The sequence below is a fragment of the Piliocolobus tephrosceles genome, chromosome 11 (genome assembly GCF_002776525.5).
Source record: "Piliocolobus tephrosceles isolate RC106 chromosome 11, ASM277652v3, whole genome shotgun sequence".
Taxonomy (NCBI): Eukaryota; Metazoa; Chordata; class Mammalia; order Primates; family Cercopithecidae; genus Piliocolobus; species Piliocolobus tephrosceles.
Window position 1 is genome coordinate 47427933 of NC_045444.1, and position 26998 is coordinate 47454930.

General features: G+C 35.1%; 1 protein-coding gene across 15 annotated transcripts in view; it reads left to right on the plus strand.

Annotated features, from left to right (window-relative positions):
* The window catches only part of SLC4A10 (solute carrier family 4 member 10), a 392709-nt gene that overhangs the window by 77409 nt on the left and 288302 nt on the right, over positions 1 to 26998 (plus strand). For 5 of the 15 annotated variants that reach the window (XM_023217347.1, XM_023217339.2, XM_023217341.2 and 2 more), the window contains exon 2: positions 16236 to 16371. The exons of the other annotated variants lie outside the window; for them this stretch is intronic. In XM_023217347.1, the coding sequence (XP_023073115.1) occupies positions 16291 to 16371 (81 nt within the window). In that variant the 5' untranslated portion in view covers positions 16236 to 16290. The remainder of the gene's footprint in view (positions 1 to 16235; positions 16372 to 26998) is intronic. 15 annotated transcript variants of the gene reach the window in all.

Below are 26998 nucleotides of genomic sequence, written 5' to 3' on the forward strand. Positions count from 1 at the left end.
TCTTTTAATTGTGATGTTAGAGTGTCAATTTTAGATCTTTCCTGCTTTCTCTTGTGGGCACTTAGTGCTATAAATTTCCCTCTACACACTGCTTTAAATGTGTCCCAGAGATTCTGGTATGTTGTATCTTTGTTCTCATTGGATTCAAAGAACATCTTTATTTCTGCTTTCATTTCGTTATGTACCCAGTAGTCATTCAGGAGCAGGTTGTTCAGTTTCCATGTAGTTGAGCGGTTTTGATTGAGTTTCTTAGTCCTGACTTCTAGTTTGATTGCACTGTGGTCAGAGAGACAGTTTGTTATAATTTCTGTTCTTTTACATTTGCTGAGGAGTGCTTTACTTCCAATTATGTGGTCAATTTTGGAATAAGTGTGATGTGGTGCTGAGAAGAATGTATATTCTGTTGACTTGGGGTGGAGAGTTCTATAGATGTCTATTAGGTCCGCTTGGTGCAGAGATGAGTTCAATTCCTGGATATCCTTGTTAACTTTCTGTCTCGTTGATCTGTCTAATGTTGACAGTGGAGTGTTGAAGTCTCCCATTATTATTGTATGGGAGTCTAAGTCTCTTTGTAAGTCTCTAAGGACTTGCTTTATGAATCTGGGTGCTCCTGTATTGGGTGCATATATATTTAGGATAGTTAGCTCTTCCTGTTGGATTGATCCCTGTACCATTATGTAATGGCCTTCTTTGTCTCTTTTGATCTTTGATGGTTTAAAGTCTGTTTTATCAGAGACTAGGATTGCAACCCCTGCTTTTTTTTGTTCTCCATTTGCTTGGTAGATCTTCCTCCATCCCTTTATTTTGAGCCTATGTATGTCTCTGCATGTGAGATGGGTCTCCTGAAGACAGCAGACTGATGGGTCTTGACTCTTTATCCAGTTTGCCAGTCTGTGTCTTTTAATTGGAGCATTTAGTCCATTTACATTTAAGGTTAATATTGTTATGTGTGATCTTGATCCTGCCATTATGATATTAACTGGTTATTTTGCTCATTAGTTGATGCAGTTTCTTCCTATCCTCGATGGTCTTTACATTTTGGCATGTTTTTGCAATGGCTGGTACCGGTTGTTCCTTTCCATGTTTAGGGCTTCCTTCAGGGTCTCTTGTAAGGCAGGCCTGGTGGTGACAAAATCTCTAAGCATTTGCTTATCTGTAAAGAATTTTATTTCTCCTTCACTTATGAAACTTAGTTTGGCTGGATATGAAATTCTGGGTTTAAAATTCTTTTCTTTAAGAACGTTGAATATTGGCCCCCACTCTCTTCTGGCTTGTAGAGTTTCTGCCGAGAGATCTGCTGTCAGTCTGATGTGCTTCCCTTTGTGGGTAACCCGACCTTTCTCTCTGGCTGCCCTTAAGATTTTTTCCTTCATTTCAACTTTGGTGAATCTGGCAATTATGTGTCTTGGAGTTGCTCTTCTGGAGGAGTATCTTTGTGGCGTTCTCTGTATTTCCTGAATTTGAATGTTGGCCTGCCCTGCTAGGTTGGGGAAGTTCTCCTGGATGATATCCTGTAGAGTGTTTTCCAATTTGGTGCCATTTTCCCCCTCACTTTCAGGCACCCCAATCAGACGTAGATTTGGTCTTTTTACATAATCCCATACTTCTTGCAGGCTTTGTTCATTTCTTTTTCTTCTTTTTTCTTTTGGTTTCTCTTCTCGCTTCATTTCATTCATTTGATCCTCCATCACTGATACTCTTTCTTCCAGTTGATCGAGTCGGTTACTGAAGCTTGTGCATTTGTCACGTATTTCTCGTGTCATGGTTTTCATCTCTGTCATTTCGTTTATGACCTTCTCTGCATTAATTAGTCTAGCTGTCAATTCTTCCACTCTTTTTTCAAGATTTTTAGTTTCTTTGCGCTGGGTACGTAATTCCTCCTTTAGCTCTGAGAGGTTTGATGGACTGAAGCCTTCTTCTCTCATCTCATCAAAATCATTCTCTGACCAGCTTTGATCCGTTGCTGGCGATGGGCTGTGCTCCTTTGCAGGAGGAGATGCGCTCTTATTTTTTGAATTTCCAGCTTTTCTGCCCTGCTTTTTCCCCATCTTTGTGGTTTTATCTGTCACTGGTCTTTGACGATGGTGACGTACTGATGGGGTTTTGATATAGGTGTCCTTCCTGTTTGATAGTTTTCCTTCTGACAGTTAGGACCCTCAGCTATAGGTCTGTTGGAGATTGCTTGAGGTCCACTCCAGACCCTGTTTGCCTGGGTATCAGCAGCAGAGGTTGCAGAAGATAGAATATTGCTGAACAGCGAGTGCACCTGTCTTATTCTTGCTTTGGAAGCTTCCTCTCAGGGGTGTACTCCACCCTGTGAGGTGTGGGGTGTCAGACTGCCCCTAGTGGGGGATGTCTCCCAGTTAGGCTACTCAGGGGTCAGTGACCCACTTGAGCAGGCAGACTGCCCCTTCTCAGATCTCAACCTCCGTGTTGGGAGATCCACTGCTCTCTTCAAAGCTGTCAGACAGAGTCGTTCGCGTTTCACGGGCTTCTGCTCCTTTAGCTGAGCCCTGTCCCCAGAGGCGCAGTCTACAGAGACAGGCAGGTTTCCTTGAGCTGCTGTGAGCTCCACCCAGTTCGAGCTTCCCAGCGGCTTTATTTACCTACTTAAGCCTCAGTGATGGCGGGCGCCCCTCCCCCAGCCTCGCTGCTGCCTTGCGGTTAGATTGCCGCAGACTGCTGTGTTAGCAAGGAGGGAGGCTCCGTCGGCGTGGGACCCTCCCGGCCAGATGTGGGATATAATCTCCGGTGTGCCTGTGTTACAGCGCAGTATTGGGGTGGGAGTTACCCGATTTTCCAGGTGTTGTGTGTCTCAGTTCCCCTGGCTAGGAAAAGGGACTCCCTTCCCCCTCGCGCTTCCCAGGTGAGGCGATGCCTCACCCTGCTTCAGCTCTCGCTGGTCGGGCTGCAGCAGCTGACCAGCACCGATTGTCCGGCACTCCCGAGTGAGATGACCCCAGTACCTCAGTTGAAAATGCAGAAATCACCAGTCTTCTGTGTCGCTCGCGCTGGGAGATGGAGACTGAAGCTGTTCCTATTCGGCCATCTTGCTCCTCCCCCCTCTATAATACATTTTTCAATGGGCTGAAATTTGGATTGTTGAGCATACTTGATTCACTTTATTGTGAGAATAATATTCCTTGTCTGCATGATTATACAATGTTGTTATGGTGAGTTGCACCCCAAGTATTTGAATATAAAGTAGTTAGTGTTCCTTAAGAGAACTGAACTTTTAAGTCAGTACTTAACACGTAATATGAAATATTGTTTTAAAGAGACCAAATGACTCCAAGCCTAAAATAGTTTAATGAAGTCATTGTGAATGTTAACATTGCTAATGAAAGACTCTTCAATCAGGTGGAGGAATCGTGTCAGCAGCCAGGATGGCATGGATAAAGGCAGGTCGCAGGGGCAAATGATGGCAGTATTTATCAAGTCCAATGTAGGGCATTGAGCACTCGATCTAAAAACCTCCAATGACTTATCTAGATATAGATGGTGTATTTTTACCTTATATAATCAGATGTTTAAATTTTAATGAACTCATCCAAGTTCGATGCTACATTTGCTAAAGCAATTTTCATTACAATTTGACTTTCCATGGTGGTGTACTGGAGAGGAGTTAGCAGCCTTAGCAGCCATGTATCATAAATAAACAAATCTTGGTGAGCAAAAAAAAATTGTATTGTTTTTAACAATGTAGAAAGGCAGTTATTTATTTTTAGGTTGCTTAAATTGAAATAAGCAGTGTTTCATGGATGATTGCCATGTTCCCTTTTATTCCAAAGGCAGATGAAAGAGTGATTCTCTCAGAACTGAGAAAAAGGCAAGTTCGAGTGGCATCACTTTAAATTCTGTTTTGATTTTTACACCTTAGATGGCCCCTAAATTACAAAACTTCTGTATGATTTCAAAACTTTAAAGCCAAAGGGAGCATCTTGTTGGTTTGCTGGCAGTATTGTTCTATACCATTTGGGTAAGCCCTGGGGCAAATGCATTGGTCAGGAATTCCAGAACTATTGTTTATTTTAAATAATTTAACCTTTTTGGATATTAACTTAAAATAAATCTTATCCCTAGCATTCACTCAAACAAAAATATCCTCAAAAATGACAAAATGAAAGTGACAGTTTAAAGTACGGATCTGAAATTTGAGGTGTAAACTATTGTCTACTTCCCAGAAATCTGCGGGCCAACTGTGCTCATACCAAGATCTCATCCAGCAAAGAGTTGCAGTATTTTTCCTTTTTTGCTATATCTGGCTTTATTTTTTTCAGTTCTATTGAGTTTAATTAACAAATGAAAAATCAAAGTTTGTACCATTTGACCAACATCTCCTCATTTTCCCTACCCTTCAGCCCCTGGCAACCAGCATTCTACTCTATTTCTACAAATTTGACTTTTTTTTTTTTTTTTTTGTTTAAGATTCCACATGTAAGTGATATGTACAGTATTTGTGTTTCTTTGGCTCATTTCACTTAGCAAAATGCCCTTCAGGTTCATTCATGTTGTCCCAAATGGCAGGATTTCCTTCATTTTTATGGCTAAAAGATATCCTGTTGTCTATATATACCACGTTTTCTCTATCTATTTGTACCTCCATGGATGCTTAGGTTGTTTCCATATTGTGGCCATTATGAATAATGCTGTAATAAACATGGGAATGCAGATATCAAAATTGTATTTCTTAGGGTGCAGGTTTAAGAGAAATACTTAAAACTTGGCAGATTCACAAAAGTAATGCCAATCATTGAGGTCTCTTGAGAGACAGCTGACTTTTCCAGATGACAGCCCCTTTTATTACTCACTTTACATTTATGCTACAATAATTTTGTTGAAAACATGTGTGACTTTGAGACATATCATTTATTATTTATGACCTGATATCATAGTTGCTTAGTATAAATAAATCAAAATTGTAAGGTCAGAGGAACAAATTATTTGAATTTAGGGATTAATGATGGAAGACCTCATTAATTAAGGCAAGGATTCAGACACCTTAACTCCCTTAAAACTTGCATGTACAACTCACATGTTGTGCTATTATTTATGCATAGGTATTTTTTCCCCAGACATACTTTATGCTGCTTAAGGCTAAGACCATATTTTACTTCCTTTAAACCTCACAATGTTAAAGCAGAAATACGATAAAATGTTTAATGAATGGAATTCAGAAACTACAGCAGATTGTTAAAAAAACAGGAATAACACCATTCTGTTCCTATATATACTGTACATATTTAAAAAGAGGAATTTACTTTAGAAGTAATGGGAAAAAAAACCTCTAACTTAGTAAGGATTAAGGCTTTAGTGGAGAAACATAAGGGCATAACAAACTATTATGTTTGAGGCTAATGGACAGAATAATTCAGATTCCTGTTTGATTTATGTTCTTTGAAGTGTTGCTAGTTCACCTAATTAATTTAAAACAGGCTTTAAACCTTAACCCAATTTTAAATTGAAATGGTAACCATCAGTCAACAGAAGATAAAGTTGCAGAATTATCTTTGGAAGAAATGTTAACACATCCCTTTTGGTCATTATTATTTTAGTTTAAAATTACTGCTAGATGTTAATAATATTGAGATAGATTATTTTAAAAATCTTAGTATGTCGACACTGAATTTTTTATATCTTTTTATCCCAGATTCAAAGTTATTATGGCCTTAAGCTAAATTTCAATACTCCATTTAATTCTCCAGGTATCTATAAACAAAAAAGACTGAATGTGAAATTGTAACTAAGCATAAATATTTGTATATGTGAATATGATATAGTAATTACTTCTTTTCCTAGAAAGATATTTGGAGTTCAACAAAATATAGACTGGATAAATATTATAACTTTACAATACAGAGAAATTAAAAATCCCTAGAGCCAACTGAGTAAAGGAGAAAATGGTTTTTGATTTTCCTTTATTCTGTATTTTTGAAGTTTTCTGTTCTGTGCCATGGACTGAAACTGATTTTTAGCACACCTATATTTAGCATTGATTTTAAATATTATTTACAAATCAACTCTTTTTGCTGATGTTTCATTCATACTACTTAATTTGCTCTTATATACCCAATACTAGTTGTTCTTGGAGGGAAATGAAGAATAATTTTAAAACTTCATTTTCTTTAACTTTTGCATACTGTTGCATTTTCATCCTTCAGGAGGTATGATTTTAGAGATAAATTCTCCTTGGTCATCCTCTCAATCTAAAATTACACTGGTATCAACTCTTAACTGTAGTTTTTTGAGGACTTTAACCTACATATGTATAATCATTTATGTTTAACAAAACATTTATTGATTAGCATTTAGAGGCTTCCCAATAGTGTGCTGTTACAAATTCTGTTGCTATAATCATCATTGCACTTATATGTCTGTGCTGTCGTTCCTTAGGCTATTTTTATAGAATATCTTCTCAAGAGTAAGAATGTTTAAAATTATTATAGTTCTATTTACAGTCAGGCTTAAGAAGCACTCTTTCATTGCATTTAAGAGCTTCTTAATAGGCTAATTCCTGCATTCTACAACCATATACACTAAAGAGAACAATAATTCAATGGAACAAATGTTTAATGATAGCAGTTACATGGCTACCTGACATTTATTTATTTATTTATTTTATTATTATTATTCTTATTTTTTGAGATGGAGTCTCTACCTGTCACCCAGGCCGGAGTGCAGTGGCGTGATCTCAGCTCACTACAAGCTCCTCCTCCCCGGTTCACGCCGTTCTCCTGCCTCAGCCTCCTGAGTAGCTGGGACTACAGGCGCCTACCACCACACCCGGCTAATTTTTTGTATTTTTTTAGTAGAGACAGGGTTTCACCATGTTAGCCAGGATGGTCTCGATCTCCTGACCTCATGATCTGCCTGCCTCAGCCTCCCAAAGTGCTGGGATTACAGGCGTGAGCCACCGCTCCCAGACGACATTTATTATATTTCTCTTGTTTGAGTCATCTTTGAAATTGTTCTTTTATTTACCATAAGAGTAGCTTCAAAGGTGACTCAAACAAGAGAAGTATGTTTTGAGTTTTGAAATAGCCATCCCGGCACAGAAAGGTAATTTTAGTGGCCTGAAAAATGTCTTCATTTTGAATGATTCACAGCATAGTTTAAGGACATATTAAGTTCAAATGTTGCCAGTGTATTTATTAGGTGTGATGGAGGAATATGAAAGTGAATCATACATATGATTTGTCTTAAGGATCTTAATAATTGTAAATGAAAGACAAGATTAAGCCCAAAAGAAAGTGAAAATGTTTCAGAGTAGTCAGGAAGTTAAAATTGAGGATTAAAAGGCTTTGAGAAAGGGAGGTGGAACCAAAAACATGTAATCAAGGAAGGTTTCATGGAAGATGTTCTTTGTTAAACTTTGATGGATAGATAGGATTTAAAACTACGGAAATGAAGGAGAGAGGCCTGCATTCTTACAACAACAACAAGAACTTTTGTTAAGTACTTCTTATTTCCTGGATTTGAGGCACTTTATGAATTAAGCACTTTATAATTTTAGATAATCTAATTTTTCAACAAACACTATGTAGATAGATACTGTTACTATCTACACTATATTGATAGGGAAACTGAGGTCCACAGAAATTTTGTAACTGGAAAATATCCGAGGGTTATTAAATGACAGCACTAAGATCTGAACCAAGGTCAGACGTAATAGCATGAACAAAACTTGAGGCCTTAAAACACAGAATTGGGAATGGTGAGCTATTGGGTTTAGGCAGAGTAACTGACAAATAAAGGCAAGTAGTGGTTGATGAGATTGGAAAGATCTCTCAGGATCAGTTATGGAGGTCATCAAATACTAGCTTAGGAAACCTGTAGAGAGTTTTTGACTAGCTAGTGACATAGTGGTTTTGGACAGGTTGAAAATAAGGCTAAAGAGAGGTTACTGGATTTTGTGACTAGGTAGTCATTCGTATAGTCATCACATTTATTCAGTAATTTCTGTGTGCCAGGATTGTGAGGCAAATGTTGCCAATGTTGAGAATAATTAGGATAGAGAAATGGCCATTGGATGTGGAAAAAAGGAGAAGGAACTGATCCTCCTCCATTATGTACTTTCTCTCCTACATTTAGCTTATCGACTTTTTAAAGGATCCGTTGGATCTTCTCTTACTAGTGAAGATGATAACAATAATAAAAATAATATCATTTATTGAACTTATATTTGTTAGACTATGTTGATTGCCTTATGTATATTGTCTTCTTTAACCTTCAAAATAACTTTATGAGGTAAAACAATATTAACTGTATTTTATAGATGAGGAAACTTAAGGTTGGAAGCTCAAGCAACTTGCTCATGGTTACTAATCGGTGAATCCAAGATTTAGTCAGTATTTGACTCCAAAGTCATCAGAATATAAAAGCTATGTTATAGCACTGCATTTTTTAAAAAACAGGTTCTGCTCTATGAGTTCTGAAGTGTCTTCACTCTTATTCTCAAATCTTGGAAACTACTGCTTAGCCATGTATTTTGTGTCTGATTCAGTCTGATTATTTCATAATTTTAGTTAATACAGTTTTTTCTGTTTTTAATACTATAACAAGTCAATCTTTTTTAGAGTGATAGTAGCAAAAATATATTCAGCAATTACTCTATGATAGTCAGTGCACTACCTGCTTCATACATAATAATCACGTTTAATCTTTGCACAACAATCCCACTAGGGTTATCATCATTTTACATTTGAGAAAACTGAGACAGAAAGCATATATACAGATACCAAGGTCAAAACCAGGATTTGAAATTGGCAGTCTGCCTCCATAGCCTGTGCTTCTAAGCACAGACATATGAGTCCTTTTGACAAATAAAGGGTGAGTTTTGAGGGTTTTTAGTTTTTTCTTTTAGGTGTTTTTTGCTGTTAACAATCATACTTACTTATGATCTGTGAACCTGTCTATGTTAGATTTTAAAAAGACAAAACCTGTCTTTAGCTTTCATAACTATCACTTTAAGTACAATTTTAGTGTTGCCAAAATTGCATTTTTCACTGCACACTAATTATTTATTTAGTTTCATTTAAAAATTTTAAAATAATTTTAATTTAATATATAATGGTTGTCATAGTTAGGGATATATTTGACATTTTGATCCAAGCATACAACTGCAATGATCACATCAGGATAATTGGAATATCTGTCACCTCAAACATTTATCTTTTCTTTTGTTGGGAACATTTCAATTCCTCTCTTCTAGCTATGTGGAAATATGCAGTAAGTTATTGTTGACTATAATCTCCCTATATAACAGTGAATACTAGAACTGATTCCTTCTAATTTCATTTTTGTACCTATTAACCAATTTCTGTTTATCCCCCTGCCTTTTACCATAACTAGCTTCTCATAACCACCATTCTACTCTCTACCCCCATAAGATCCACATTTTTAGCTCCCAGATATGAATGTGAAATCATCAGGGATATGCAATCAAAACCACAATGAGATATCATCTCACCTGAGTTAAAATGGCTATTATCAAAAAGACAAAAAATAATGGATGCTGGCCAGGATGCAGAGAAAGGGGAATGTTGGTATACTGTAAGTAGAAACACAAAGTAGTACTGCCACTGTGGAAAATAGTGTGTGGAAGTTCCTCAAAAACTAAAAATAGAACTACCATATGACCCAATTCCACTGCTGAGTATCTATCCAAAAGAATGGAAATCAGTATATTGAAGAGATATATGCATTCCCATGTTTATTGCAGCATTTCACAACAGCCAGGATATGGAATCAAACTAAGTGTCCAACCACAGATGAATGGATAAAGAAAATGTGGTATACATACACAATGAAATATTATGTAGCCATAAAAAGAGCAAAATCCTGTCATTTGCAGCAACATGGATGAAACTGGAGGTCATTATGTTAAGTGAAATAAGCCAAGATTGCATTTTAATGATAGCTAACTTTATCAAAAAATTTCACTTAAGGGATCATTATTTCATTGGATTTTGTAAACAATGAAAACTTTTAAAGATTAAATAAAATGCAAATTTTTATTTATATATTCCTATCATTTACTTAGCACTGGAATAGTGCTTGGAGAGAATAAGTTGACACATTTAAAAAATATTGTCTTTACACATGGTGTTTTGGAGACTTATTGGTGGCTTTTTGGTCCTCCCAAGTTATTCCTTGGCTGAAGGTATATTTGATAGTCATTTGGAAGGTTTCCTAAGGCTACAAAAATCTGTCTTTCTGTTTCAAAGAGTAAAATAGCTTGCCATGGGAAAATGACTCTCTCTCCTGGTCCGCTCATTCTACAGATGTCAGAGAGAAAAAATAAAGTCTATGTCTACATTTATCATTGCGCTGGTTTTCAATTAGTCTGCTCTGCCATCTTTTAGTAACTTCTATTCAAAGAGTTGTTTTGTCTTACAATTCTAGGTATGTTCTTTATGGATCAGCAGTGTATCTTTGTCTATAAGCATAGAAACAAGGAAGCTTTATTTATCCTAAGGTTTTGTTACCTTTCCTTTTCCATTTTCATATTAACTATTTGAAACTATTATTCTACATAGAGAGTGTGTGATGACACAGTTTTGGCCAGACAATGAGGAAACAAGGTATTTCTATTGCAGAATGTAAATAGATATAACCCTTCTGGAAGGAAATTCAGCAAATTTTACCCAAAGCCTCAAAAACATTTATATTCTTTGATCCAGTAAGTTTACTTACTGGGGTTTATTCTAAGAAAATAGAGGATATGTGTAAGGCTATGTGCACAAATATGTTTATTACATTGTTCTTTATAATATTGAAAAATAGAAAAAAATAGAAAAGTCTAAGAATAGGAGATTGGTTCAATAAAGTATGGTACCTCTATATTATAGAATACCAGTTAGCCATTAAACATTATGTTATAGAAAAATACTTACTGACATAAGGAAATGTTAATAGATGAATAGTTTACTATCATTTTATGTGTATGTTATTTAAAATACTAAAACTAAAATATCAACAATGGTTGTCTTTGTATAATGAAATTTTATGAGTGATTCTCCCCACCTTTTTGATCTTTATGTTTTCTTCTGTCTATATAGATATGAAACACTTTTATAACTGGTATAAAAAGTTAGCCAAATACAAAGTCAGTATTATCCAGAAAATTATTACATCTCTTATTTTCCTCTATTGTGTGATCTACTATACAGTTTTACTGATGATGATGAAATTAGAAATAAAAGAAATCTATTAATAACTGCAGAAAAAAATGGTGTATTATTAAGGTTTGCTGCAGTCATTTGTATATTGAAAGGATACCATATCTTTACCTGTTTAGAAAAGCAAAGGTGTTTTATTTGAGGCACAAACACTTCATCTGAACTGACCCTATGTGTTGTGACACCCTACAACATCTACCCCAACAAGCAGTGTTGATTATTTGCCATAATAATTAGGATTTCAGTAGAAATGGCCAGCCTCCATCTATAAGGTGTTCTTTCCTAATAGCTTTGCTGTACACTATACATACGTGGTGACCTATGCCCCCAAGTTCAACCATATTCCTTGTAAATGTGAAAATATGGTAGTTTCATCACTTCTCAAAAAAAGAGAAATAGGTACTCTGCAGTACTCTCAGTGCTTTCCATTGTCCTGCTGTTAGTGAAAATCACTTAAGATAAAATCTAACTAACAATGATTAGTTAAACAAATAGTGTCAAAAAGTTATGTCATACAATTTTTCCAGTTTTTTCATATAGCACTAAAACTGTTGTGAGAGCGAATTTGTCAAAAACAGTCTGTACCAGCTTTAGCCCAGTATAAATAAAGTGTGAAAGTAAACAATCCATCACACACACACATAATAAATAATATGCAAGGCACATAAGGAATGATTTTTTTTAAAGTTTAGATAGTCAATGAAAGTAGATTTGAATATTTTTATGAAATTAGACCAGAAATTTGAGTACAACATTAGAAAGACTGAAATCTGAAGCAAAATTTTTAGTGAAAAGAGGAAGCACATGAGAAATAGAGGTATTTGTTGAACTATTGAAATACTCCAAAGAAACTAGTTTCTATTTTTATGAAAAACAATGAAGTCTGTAGGTAAATATTTATAAGATAAGTCATATTGGGAGCCATCTTTAAAAAATCAGACATTTTGTCTTTTTTTTCGGTGTATGTTTTACATAGTTGAGGTTGTACCCCACAAATATATTGGTATCTTACTTTCCATTTAATATGCTATTATGCTATATATCTTCCTTTGTCATTAACATCTTTTGTTCTTAATATTCAGGGGTTACACGGCATTACAGTTTTGGTGTTCTATAATTTAATTAATCTTTCTCTTATTGTCTTTTTTTTTTTTTTTTTTTTTTTTTTACTTTTAAATAATGTAGCACTAAACACCTTGGAGCATAAATCTTAATCTGCACTATTGCCTTCAGACAGGAAATACTAAGGTGAATGATTGAACATTTTTAAGACTCAATACATTTTGCGAAGTTATTTTGAGAAGATGAACTAATTTATACTTTTTAAAGCAATAGTATGTAAAACAAAATGAATTACTTGCATTTACTGAGATATTTGAAGCAAGTCACTTTTGAATACAAATAAAAGGTAAATTCTTTATGATAAAAGTAAACTTTAATATAGAAACCTTGTGATTCTTATAGTTTTTTTTACTGTTTCTCAACTAAAAATATTAAAATGAATGTTATTTGAATGACTAAGATATAGTGTATTTATACAAATATATAATTTCAGCCGGGCGCGGTGGCTCAAGCCTGTAATCCCAGCACTTTGGGAGGCCGAGACGGGCGGATCACGAGGTCAGGAGATCGAGACCATCCTGGCTAACACGGTGAAACCCCGTCTCTACTAAAAATACAAAAAACTAGCCGGGCGAGGTGGCGGGCGCCTGTAGTCCCAGCTACTCGGGAGGCTGAGGCAGGAGAATGGTGTGAACCCAGGAGGCAGAGCTTGCAGTGGGCTGAGATCCAGCCTCTGCACCCCAGCCTGGGTGATAGAGCGAGACTCCGTCTCAAAAAAAAAAAAAAAAAAAATATATATATATATATATATATATATGTATGTATGTATAATTTCAAACAGTGACTTCTATTGGGGAAAACCAGGAAACAGGAATTCTGAATTTTGACCTTGGCCCTCCTACTAACTGATCTTGGGTATGTACTTAGCTCCCCTAGAGTTTAGTTTTCCCCATCTGTAAAATAAGTGTATTGGATCACATGATCCCTAAGGGATGAAAAGCAAGAGCTAAATGAGTAGTAATTATTATAAAGAAGTTCTTGCTCTTTTTAAGATGCTAATCCTTTATTATTTGAGATGTTCTTATGTGCAGCAAGTCATTAAATAAATAGAGTTACCTTCAATGTGTGCTTTTTACTCTGCTGTGGTCTGAATGTTGTTGCACCTCCAAAGTTCGTGTTTGAAAATGTAATCACCAATATAATGGCATTAGGTGAGACATTTGGGAGACAATTAGACCGTGAGGGCAGAGCTCTAGTAAATCGAATTAGTGCCCTTGTAAAAGAGGCTCCAGAGAGTTGCCTTGCCCCCTTTCTGCCATGTGAGGTTAGAGTGAGACTTCTCAGCCTTGAGAGCTGTGAGAAATAAGTATTTGTTGTTGTGGTATTTTGTTACAGCAGCCCAAATGGACAAAGATACACTCTTTTGGCTCTCTCTTCATTCAGTCCAAGGGTGTTCTGCTAGGTTTTGGCTACTTTTCATTTCTTTTATCAAATATTTGTTAAGTCTTATTAGGGAAAGTCTAGAGGTATTCTGCTTTACTAGTATGACCATATCTTAATAACCCTGGTATGAGTAACATACTGTATGAATAATTAATTTGTTTTAGAGCAATGGGTTTCTAAAAATGAGGTATCATAGTTTTTAGTAATTGTGTTAAATTACTATTAAGAGGGTCAAATAATAGATTTTAAGTAATTTTTTGGTTTAAACAGATCTTGTCAACTAGATAATAGAGAGATTAAGAGCTGCTTTGCACTTAGGTTTCATGTTTTTATTACAAAGATCAATTGTACTTATAAGAAAACACTGAAGGAAATTAGATTATATATACTAATTAATAACATCCAGAGAATGATAAAAATATCATTGTTTGTATTCATGCTGTGACAAAATACCTGAAGGAAAAGTTCAATTTTCGTATTTTTCATTATTGATTCATTTAATAACTTTGATATGTAATCGTATAGGAGATTAGGAATGAACCTTGCTTGATGTTTCTCTTTTCCTCATTTCTCACATTTAATCCCTGAATTCTATCTTTTTTCGGTAAGATGTGTATCTGGAATCTATTCATTTCTCTTCATTCCTACTGCCACTTCTTTGGTTCAGGCCATCATCATCCCCTGATTGAAATTATGTAACATTCTTCTAATTTGTCTCCTGTCCTCCAGTTTTGTTTTACTCAATTGTCTATAGAGTAGCCAGGATATTTTAAACCTGATTATGCTGATGGTTTCTCATTTCCCTAAGGGTAAAGCTCATACTCTTTAAATGGCTCCTGAGACTTACCATGACTGGGCCTCGCTTCTCATCTCTCCCCTCTGTTCTTACACTTTATGATCTAACCTATTCTATATTTGCCATTCCTTGAATGTGACTAGCTCAGAATCTTCTGTTTTAACAGTACTTCCCTAGGGAAATCCTCTCTGATCCCTACATTAGGGTAGGATGTCTTGCTACTGCTTTCACATCAACTTTTAATTCTTCAGTTATAACAAAACATACTTGTTTGATTTATCTGCTTTCTGTGATGTCAGGTTTTGTGTTGTTTGTTATGGAGTCCCTAGCACCTATACGGTACCTGACACACAGATGTTCAATATTTTCTACAGGAAAGAATGAATATAGAAAGAGAGATGATGTAGCTTAGGAAGGCTTTATTCAGGCTGTTCATAATGTGAGGGCTGTTTCAGGATGATATGTTGTACTTGGTGTCTTAATTTTGAATGTAGTTGAATTGACTATAATCTTAGTTTTTTTTTTTTTTTTGGTTTGTGTTTTCTTTATTTCTAAAACACAACCTTTTGTCACATGGTAAAGAGAAAGCATTTCTAATTATAATTTTTGAGATATTGATTCTATTATTAGAACACTTTATCAATCTTAAAGTTTCCTGATTCTGCTATGTTGTGGTAAAAGAAAACAGTACTCAAACTTTGATAATTAAGACACAGTGAAAATTCATGATAAAAATGCCAGTAACTTACATAGGTTTCATTACTTGACTTAACCATGCAGTTTTAGAATTTGGTAATACCACATTATCTTTTACATGTAAACTCTTTAGAAGATATTAAATAAAAAGATAAAATGTATGTTGGTCTGAAGAATCTGAAACATAAATGAAATCCCTGAAAATTAAAACGGGAATATGTGTTTACCTATTTACTATTTACGCAACTATCAAAGATTGCCAAAATAAAACTCCTCTGTAGGCGCTCATCATTTTGATGGGTGGATAAGTGATGATGCCCGTAGTCTGGAGGGAAGATTCCTTCAAGAGAGTACAATTTTGCTTGGCAAATCTTTTGCATGTTAAACTCTTTAGAAAAAGAAATTAAATAAAAATATAAAATGTATGTTCGTATGACGAATCTGAAACATAAATGAAATTCCTGAAAATTAAAAGGTGAATATGTATTTACCTATTTACTATTTACACAACTATCAAAGATTGCCAAAATAAAAATCCTTGTTAGACACTCATCATTTTGATGGGTGGATAAGTGATGATATTCAGAGTTTGGAGGGAAGATTCCTTTAAGAGAATATAATTTTGCTTGGTAAGTCATAAAGCCTAAAGCTTAGTCACGTATAGAGAAAGCTGCCTAATAATTAAGAGTTGACATTTTAACACGGTATTTGCAACAGACACATTGGATACTTAATTAAAAGGAGAACTGCTTATTTTTAAAGGACTGAAAAAATTTGACTCTCCTTGGCAAATGAAATCTTCATAGTATCAGAAATGGGAAATCTGAAGGATGTGGCTCATTCTCTGTTTGGATGATGCAGAATTGCTCTAAGCAGTAAGCTTACTGTTTTCAGACAGCATTAGCAGCATCAGCAAATACAACTGTGTCAGTCTCTCTTAGTATGGGGTGTTTGTAACTGCACAGGGGAGATGATAAATAGTATATGATTTGACATCTTGATGATGGCTTAAACAGATACTGATGGACAGATCTGCTGTTTGATATTTTTTTCACTAGCCCTGAAGATGCTGAGACATAGAGATGGCTGTGATTATCTTTTGTAAGACAGGAAATGCAGTCTTTAGGGGTTTCTGGAAATAGAAAGGTCATGCAGTCTGGAACCTGTGAGCCTTTTCAATCTCTAAGTCATCAGGTATGACCTCATGAATTATGATGATAATATTAGAATGTAGGGTGCTTGTTTTTTCTAGTTCTTACTCATTGAAAATATGTTGATTAATGTAATTGTTTATTGTCAGAATTTCCTTAGGATATTTGAACAAGTAAGATTTACGGCAGCTGAACAATATGATTATTAGAAATGTGTGTGTATGTGTGTGCCTGTGCGTGTGTATGTGTTTAAATTTGTGTTTACTTTAGCTTTATGGGGGAGAGGGTGGTAAAGGAAGAGATTCTTTGAATGTAATTAAAAGCAAGGTTTGGGGCACTTCAGATTTTTCCAGATTAAGCCTGAATAGAGTCAATCTTTATATTTTACTTCAAGTGATAAAAATAGTATAAATTGATCAAATTGATAAGGATACATCATAGCTAGCTGCTTACAGATAGTGATATATTACAAATATTTTTATTATTTGGAATTTCTTAAGCATGGAAACTGATGCTGCTACCAGTGTAGTATGCTATATAGCAATGAAAGTTTGGTGAATAGAATCATCTTTGTCAGCATCTGACCTATAAACTAATTTCCTGAAATTTATGTTGCATTATCTGAACTGTTTTAAAGACATCGGTTTTAATCATTTCTGAGATCTATTGAAATACTGATGCTCTTGGTGCTTTTAAGGTAGATATATACTAATGCATTGTTCATAGATGAAAGCAGACTATAAATCTGTTTTTCACAAAGAAAGCTTGTGACATTTAAGCTTGTTGAAGATTTTTTTACCCAGAGAGCTTCGTCCTTTGCTTACTTTCATTTTCAAACTGAAAATACTTGACTATATTAAACATGCAAATGATTTGGATTTCAATGTCCATTTTGTCCTGAAACTCTGCCATTTATTTTAAACTATTTTCACCCATCAAGTTATATATAATGCATTGACTTTGATTTGTTATAGCATATCCTCAGAATTATATACTTGGGTAAGAAACTACCTATATTTGACATTCAGATTTTGAAGGAAATATATTTCATTTTTTAAAATATTGCACATACTTCTGCCTCAATGTTAGAGAACTTTTCAGGTACTCCATATTAAATAAAGTAATCAAAAAGAGATAAACATGTTGCAGCAGTTCTCAACAGCAAGATGGTTTTGTCTTCATGATTCTGTAGCCTGATTGTAATTTAATCCTTTATCAGGGTGAAATGACATAGATTTAAAAATGAATATATTTAAGGAAGTCTGAAACAATGAATTGATTCAGTTAAGGGGTAAGTTTCTCCTTTTTAATTAAAAACACATTCTGCCTACTGATATTGACTATAATTTATATGTTATTCAGGCTACTTAGCCAGCTTATATTCTTATTAGTAGGGAAGATTGGCATATTCTTAAGCTTGATTAATTTTGAAATGATTTGAATATACCTTTTAATTGCAACAAAACCTGTCTAATCTGTTAAAATTTATTTCCAGTATTTGCATGTATTAGTCATTATGAGTACATTCTGTTTCTTGGCATTGCTTTGGGATTCCTCTTGGTATTGGTTTCACAGCATTCTGCTATTTTTCACTGTATTCCTGACCTTTCAAGAGAACCAAACTGTAAAGATTTTTGGTTACTTTCCTTTAGTAGCATTTAAGTGAGGATATCTCGATAATTTTGTAAGGTGGAAAACAATTACTATTTTAGAATTGTTATTTCTGTCACAAATCAGAGAAATTTTTCTCTGTTACTATTTCAAAATACACTACAATAAAAAGCAAAGACTGGTTAGAATGTAGTTAAATGCAATGTCAATCTTTCTTCTTGCGTGGCAAGATAATCTTGCCCTTTGGAATGATAAAACTGGTTGTAAACTTGCCCAGTAATGATTGGTCATCTTCCTTACAAAGGTTGCCTTCATTTATACTATTTTACATGTATTTCATGATACATCATAAAGGTTTCTAAAGGTAAGCTGCCAATAAAAAACTATTTGAGTAATTCTTCAATTCAGTAAACATAGTAAAGGCTGATCATTGCATGATACTGTATGGATTTGGTGTTAGGAGGAATGCAGAAAAGAAAAAGTCATTTCCTGCTTTCAAGGAGATTAGAAAATGTGTACAATAAACTGTATTCACACTTTGAATTTACTTTTGGTAGGCAGTATGCTACAATCAGTTTTAACTTAATCTATAAGCTGATTAATCCTAGAAGGAGTTACATGTAACTTCTTTTTCCTCATGCAAATTTCTTGATATTAGATAAATGAAGGCTTAGGTCAAACTGTATAATTATGCATCCCATAACTTTATTTAAAATTGCATTAAAGACTTTTAGAATGCATGATTTCTTGTACAGGGCTTTATAAACTGTGAATCAGTAAAATAGCTTTGCATGTTGTATAAGCCATCATTGTCAGTCTGAGACTGAAGGTGGACCTAGTTCACTGGCAGGAGGCAGAAGTATCAGCTCAGCATAGAGACTTGATCAATCCTGTCTAATTCCAGGCTCAATGTGGGTAATTGAGTATTATGGAAGGAGTTTTTACTGTATAGGGATAAAACTTGGCAATAAAGAGTAGCAAATATGGAAGTGTCTGTTACGAACTAGGTCATTTAGAGAGTCCTTTGAATAAAATGGGGGAATAGGATTTACCTCAGGCTCTGAGAAAGCAGATCAGGACCAACTAATTACAGAAGCGGACCTTAGCTGCTGCTTGGTGAAGAGTAAGGCCATTACTCTCTTCTCTTTTATTCCAATATGCTTGCTGAATTTGCAGGAAGGTGGGTAGAGAAGATGCAAAGTGCTTGTTTCCCCAGAATCCCAAACTGGAACACGCTTCCTAATAGTGCCTCCAAAGTGCCTGTTTGCTTGTATTAGAGCAATAGAAAGTTGATTTGCAAATTCTTCTGGTTTGTAACGGCTGGCTTCAGTAAGAGGCTAGTGCAATAGTTCAGTGTCTGGACTGCCATGTTCCCTGGGTTCAGTTCTTAGCTATGCTACTTACTAGCTGTATCATCTTGGCTTGTTTCCTGATATGTAATATAGGGATAATGATGGCACCTACCTCAGAGAGTTGTGGTAAACATTAAGTGAGTTAATGTATATGAAACACTTTTAAGAGTACCTGACATATAGCAAACATATTATTGTCAACATCCTTTGTCGACAGACTTTGTTATAGACATTCTAAGAGGTTGGATGGGCTATTGGCAGGACTTTGTAACAGTCATCATGCAGTTTATTTTGTTCCCTCTCCCTTACTCTCTTTATCAAATAAGAAATTATATATGCTACACTGAAATAAAGATAGTTACAAAAATGCAAACAAAGAACAACATGCTATATCCAATTCAATTCTAACATTTACTGACAATAAGAATTGTGACTTGATGAAAGATTTTGTGTTTAAACTTTGCATCTACCTACCAGGCTGATTCAAACTCTCTTAGAATTCTGTGTGTAGCTTCTTTGCTTCTCTGTATTATACCAACTACTTTATTCATGACTGAAAGATTACTAGGACTTTGGGAAAATTTAACAGCAACTTAAGGTCTTTCTTGTTTATTGTTTAAGACTAAAATTAAGGGGTTAAAAAAAAAGCCTTTCTTTAAAGGCTTAAAGAAAATAATAGGGGCAAATTTACCTAGATTTAGTGACACTTAGTCATTAAAAGTGTCCAGGACAAAAAATTTTACTGAAAGTCAAACACAACTTGTTTTTAATAATTTTATTTCTTGGCATTTTTGTTCTAGATGAAACACTAAATGAAATATATTATAAATAGAATACTACATATGTAAATAGAACAATTCAAGTTCCCATTTGATAGAGTATAATATTTTGAATGCTGGTGATTATTTAACGTAAAAACATTAATCTGCTTAAAATTCTCAATAAACTTCAAAGACAAGTGAGTAATATGATATTTGGATTAAATTTATCTGCTTAAATATGGCATTTTGTTACATCTCTGAATTTCACTTCTCTTCTCTGAAGAAATTTCCTCAGTGTGCTGCTGTTTCCCCCAAATTGGCACAGAGTCAGTTGAATCTCAGTGCAATTTTTAAAAACAAATATACAAAACTCTACAATGTTCTAGAAAGAACTGTACTGGGCAAGGATATAAAAGTCTGTAGGTCTCTGCCTTCAGGAGGTCACAGGTAATGGGTTGTAACTACAAAATACAAGTAACTATGACAGAATATGGAAAGTAGTGAATGCCATGAGGTAGGTCTTGAAGACTGGCCAACATAGAGAAAAGGTCATTTCAGGAAGAAGAAACATCATTAAAGGTAGGGAGGCAGAAAGCAAATAATAGAATAGTTCATTTTGGCTATAGCCTAGTGGGATAACTTAGACTTATCACAGAAAAGGTGTGTTGGGACCAGATAAGTATAGAATCTTGAATGCTAGATTATGGTTTCTAAACTGAGAACATTTCTTTGCTGATGTACTTATTCCTGGAAAAAATAAAATATAAAACAAAAAGAGCAGTACCTATATTTTGAAGTCATTTGCAGAGCTCTAACCCTCTTGAGACTTTGAGAATGAAAATTAAATTCCTGAGTAGATTTAGTAGTTAGTAGACAAGGTAGGGGGTAGAAACAAACTGAAGGATTTTAATAAAATTTTCTATCAAAATTGCACATGAGAGCATTTCTCAGTCTATCCACAAGCACTCAAAAGTCCTAGATTTCAGATCCTAAGAGACCTCCTGCTTGTCCGTGATGTAAACTCCATTTTATTGGTACGTAATCTGATTTAGCTTTGGCTTTGTTTTTGACATTTCCTAAAGCAAGGACAATCTAGTGGGATCATTTTAATACAATGAATACTCATGTTACTATGGTGAATAGTTGGATAAAAAGGACTTTGTCTTAGGGAAAATTGGAAATTAAAATTGCCATTTTGAATCACAGAAGTCACCGAATATTTTACCTTTGTTCTTTGTTCATTTAAAAATGATAAAGTAAACCATGTTTGCAAATACTTTTAATATCGCCTTTTTCTACTCCATACACCAGAGGCATTTTAGTATTGCCTGAGGTTAGTAAAAAAGCTGGATACCTTCCAAGAGCAGATTTCCTTTAGATGTGACAGCTGGGATGTGATTTTTGGTATCAGATGCAGGAAGACGTCATTTGTACATGGTAATTGTGAAAAAATTGGAACCTATTACTCTCACTTAGTATAAATGATCTGTAAAAAGTATGTCAGAAGTAAAACTCCTGGAATTCTACAGGGAGAGTTAAAATAAAACCAGACACAGGTGCTCACTTGACTCTATTTTTAGAACAATAGGAGACTCATATAATGGAGAATACTCTGTACTTCCTGTATAAATCTACATTATTTAAAAGTCGTATTTTCTAGAAGTTCTTGTGAAGTTGTCCTTATTAATCTTTGCAATTTCACATTGCCTAGGAAAGAGCCATTCACCTGGTAGGAACCCAACAAATTTTCAGTACTTGTTTTAGAATCAGAGTCCCATTTCTGAAAGAAACCTTGGATATCACTGGGCTTCGAGTTGCTTTAAATGTTTAAACACAGTTTTGTTTCTCAAAAAGCAAATAAAAGGCATTTAGAGGAAAAGGACCCTTTCTTCATCTTAAGACTTTTAAAAATGGCAATACAGGAAGATTGATAACAACAATAAGTTAAAGGAGAATTCAATATTCCTCCATGAAACTACTCTTTCTAAAAGGCAACAGAGACTGGTTCCAGTGAAGCATATTATGATGTGTGGCATGTAAATGTATACCATTATTTTTGTATACCAAATGTATACTACTCATTTTTTCCACAAATTCAATTTAATCTCATAAGAGTTTATTGAGGCTACTGTATAACATGGAGGAAAGCTGTATACCACAGTAGCAAGGAGCTAGGGTTCCAGAGCGGGACTCCTGTGTTAGAATCCTATATCTTCCACTTTACTGGTAATTTTTGACTTAGGAAAGTTACTTAATCTCTCTTTTCTTCAGCGTTTTCATCTGTGAAATGAGGACACTAATATGTTAATCTCTAGAGTTGTAATGAAAATCAAATAAATTAATAAATTAATACTTCAAACAGTGCCTAGAGTGTTTGATACAATGCCTAACTTAATAAACATTGGTTATTATAATTATCCCCACTGAACTAGGTAGACGCTACAAATATGTATGTGTATATTAAATATGCATATATATACACACACACACTATACATCCTATGTAAACACAATTTTAGTATGTATGTATATCTATACATACGTATACATTCTACCTTAAGCATATATAGTATACTGAAAAAGAAATTTAGTAGCTTGCCCAAGATCAAAATTGCCAGCAAAGTATAGGATGATTTAAGTTTCAAACCCAGAAAGTCTAGCTCTACAGCTGTTGGTCTTAACTACTGTTTCATACTGTTTAGAATATAAACACCTAAATTAGATAGCTATGTATAAATTAGTATATTCTAAATGCCAAATTGAGACTGAAGCCATGAAGGTAAACTGAAACTACTGTGAAAAGACTTAATGGAAGAATTGTGACTTTTATTTTATTTTAAGTTCTGGGGTACATGTGCAGGATACACAGGTCTGTTACATAGGTAAATGTGTGCCAAGGTGGTTTGCTGCACCTATCAACCCATCACCTAGGTATTAAGTGGTATTAACCAGCATGCATTAACTATTTTTCCTGATGCTCTCCCTCTTCTCTCACACGCCGCAGCAGACCCCAGTGTATGTTTTTCCCCTCCCTGTGTTCATGTGTTCTCATCTTTCAGCTCCCAGTGAGAACTTGTGGTATTTGGTTTTCTGTTCCTGTGTTAGTTTTCAGATGATAATGGCTTCCAGCTCCATCCATATCCCTGTAAAAGACATGATCTCATTTCTTTCTATGGCCACATAGTGTTCCAGGGTGTGTATTGTACCACATTTACTTTATCCAGTCTATCACTGATGGACATTTGGGTTGATTCTATGCCTTTGATATTGTGAGTAGTGCTGCAGTGAACATATGCATGCATGTATCTTTATAATAGAATGATTTATATTCCTTTGGGTACATACCTAGTAATGCGATTACTGGGTCAAATGGTATTTCTGGTTCCAGGTCTTTGAGGAATTTCCACACTGTCTTCCACAATGTTTGAACTAATTTACATTCCCACCAAAAATGTAAAAGTGTTCCTATTTCTTCACAGCCTCGCCAGCATTTGTTGTTTCTTGACTTCTTAATAATCACCATTCTGACTGGTGTGGGATGATATCTTATTGTGGTTTTAATTTGCATTTCTCTAATAATCAGTCATATTAAGCTTTTTAAAATATGTTTTTTGGCTGCTTATATATCTTCTTTTGAGAAGTGTCTGTTCATGTCCTTTGCCCACTTTTTAATGGGGTTGTTTTTTTCGTGTAAATTTGTTTAAGTTCCTTGTAGACTCTGGATACTAGGCCTGTGTCAGATGGATGGATTGCAAAAATCTTCTCCCATTCTATAGGTTGTCTGTTTTCTCAATAGTTTCTTTGGCTGTGCAGAAGTTCTTTAGTTTAATTAGATCCCATTTGTAAACTTTTGCTTTTGTTGCAATTGCTTTTGATATTTTTGTCATGAAATCTTTGCCCATGCCTATGTCCTGAATGATATTGCCTAGATTTTCTTCTAGGGTTTTTATAGTTTTGGGTTTTACATTTAAGTCTTTAATCCATCTTGAGTTAATTTTTGTATAAGATGTAAGGAAAAGGTCCATTTTCAATTTTCTGCACCATTTATTAAATAGGGAATACTTTCTCCATTGCTTATTTTTGTCAGATTTGTTGAAGATCAGACAATTGTAGATGTATGGTCTTATTTCTGAGTTCTTTGTTATGTTCCATTGGTCTATGTGTCTGTTTTTGTACCAATACCATGCTGTTTTGGTTACTGTAGCCTTGTAGTATAGTTTGAAGTTGGGTAGGGTGATGTTGCCAGCTTTATTATTTTTTGCTTAGGATTGCCTTGACTATGCCAGTTCTTTTTTGGTTCCATGTGAATTTTAAAATAGTTTTTGCTAATTCTGTGAAGAATATCAGTGGTAGTTTAATCATTGAATCTATAAATTACTTTGGGCAGTATGGCTATTTTCGTGATGTTGATTCTTCCTATCCATGAGCATGGATTGTTTTTCCATTTGTTTGAGTCTTCTCTGATTTCTTTGAGCAGTGGTTTGTAGTTCTCCTTGAAGAGGTGCTTCACATTCCTTGTTAGCTGTTTTCCTAGGTATTTTGTTTTCTTTATAGCAATTGTGAATGGGAGTTCATTCATGATTTGACTTTATGCTTGTCTGTTGTTGGTGTATAGGAATGCCTATGATTTTTGCATGTTGATTTTGTATCCTGAGATTTTGCTGAATTTGCTTATCTGCTTAAGAAACTTTTGGCCTGAGATGATGGGGTTTTCTGGGTATGGGATCATGTCATAGGCAAACAAAGACAGTTTGATTTCTTCTCTTTCTATTTCAATACGCTTTATTTATTTATTTATTTTTGCCTGATTGCCCTGGCCAGAACTCCCAATGCTATTTGAATAGGAGTGGTGGAGAGCATCCTTGTCTTGTGCCAGTTTTCAAGGGGAATGCTTCCAGCTTTTGCCCATTCAGTATGATATTGGTTGTGGGTTTGCCATAAATGGCTTTCATTATTTTGAGGTATGTTCCTTCAAACCTAGTTTATTTAGAGTTTTTAACATGAAGGGATGTTGGACTTTATCAAAGTCCTTTTTCTGCATCTATTGAGATAATCATGTGGTTTTTGTCTTTAGTTCTGTTCATGTGATGAATTCTGTTTATTGATTTGCATATGTTGAACCACTCCTGCATCTCAGGGATGAAGTAGACTTGATTGTGGTGGATAAGCTTTATGATGTGCTGCTGGATTCAGTTTGCCAGCATTTTCTTAAAGATTTTTGCATTGATATTCATCAGGGATATTGGCCTGAAGTTTTCTTTATTTGTTGTATCTCTTCCAGGTTTCGGTGTCAGGATGATGCTGGCATCATAAAATGGGTTAGAGAGGAGTCCCTCCTTTACAATTGTTTGGAATAGTTTCAGAAGAAATGGTACCAACCCCTCTTTGTACCTCTGGTACAATTCAGCTGTAAATTCATCTGGTCCTGGGCTGTTTTGGTTGGGAGGCTATTTATTACTGCCTCAATTTCAGAACTTGTTATTGGTCTCTTCACGGAATCAACTTCTTTGTAGGTCAGTGTGAGGAGGGTGTATGTGTCCAGGAATTTATCCATTTCTCCTAGATTTTCTAGTTTATTTGCACAGAGGTGTTCTGATTGTTGTTTGTATTTCTGTAGGGTCAGTTGTGATATCCCCTTTATCATTTTTACTGTGTCTATTTGATTTTTCCCTCTTTTCCTCTCTGTTAGTCTAACTAGTGGTCTATCTATTTTATTAATTTTTTTTTTTAAAAACCACCTCCTGGATTCGTTGATTTTTTGAAGGGATTTTTTGTGTCTCTCCCTCCTTCAGTTCTGCTCTGATCTTGCTGATTTCTTGTCTTCTGCTAGCTTTGGGGTTTGTTTGCTCTTGATTCTCTGTAAATAGTTCTTTTAGTTGTGGTGTTAGGATGTGGGTTTGAGATATTGCTAGCATTTTGATGGGAGCATTTAGTGCTATAAATTTGCCTCTTAACACAGCGTTAGCTGTGTCCCAGAGATTCTGGTATGCTCTCTTTGTTCTCAATAGTTTCAAAGAACTTCTTGATTTCTGACTTAATTTTATTATTCACCCAGAAGTCATTCAGGAGTGGGTTGTTCAATTTCTATGTAGTCATATAGTTTTGAGCGAATTTCTTTTTTATTTTTTATTTTTTATTTATTTATTTATTTTTTTATTATACTTTAAGTTCTAGGGTACATGTGCATAACATGCAGGTTTGTTACATATGTATATCTCTGCCATGTTGGTGTGCTGCACCCATCAACTCGTCAGCACCCATCAATTCATCATTTATATCAGGTATAACTCCCCAATGCAATCCCTCCCCCCTCCCCCCTCCCCATGATAGGCCCACGTGTGTGATGTTCCCCTTCCCGAGTCCAAGTGATCTCATTGTTCAGTTCCCACCTATGAGTGAGAACATGCAGTGTTTGGTTTTCTATTCTTGTGATAGTTTGCTAAGAATGATGGTTTCCAGCTGCGTCCATGTCCCTAGAAAGGACGCAAACTCATCCTTTTTTATGGCTGCATAGTATTCCATGGTGTATATGTGCCACATTTTCTTAATCCAGTCTGTCACAGATGGACATTTGGGTTGATTCCAAGTCTTTGCTATTGTGAATAGTACCGCAATAAACATACGTGTGCATGTGTCTTTGTAGTAGAATAATTTATAATCCTTTGGGTATATACCCAGTAGTGGGATGGCTGGGTCGTATGGTACATCTAGTTCTAGATCCTTGAGGAATTGCCATACTGTTTTCCATAATGGTTGAACTAGTTTACAATCCCACCAACAGTGTAAAAGTGTTCCTATTTCTCCACATCCTCTCCAACACCTGTTGTTTCCTGATTTTTTAATGATTGCCATTCTCACTGGTGTGAGATGGTATCTCATTGTGGTTTTGATTTGCATTTCTCTGATGGCCAGTGATGATGAGCATTTTTTCATGTGTCTGTTGGCTG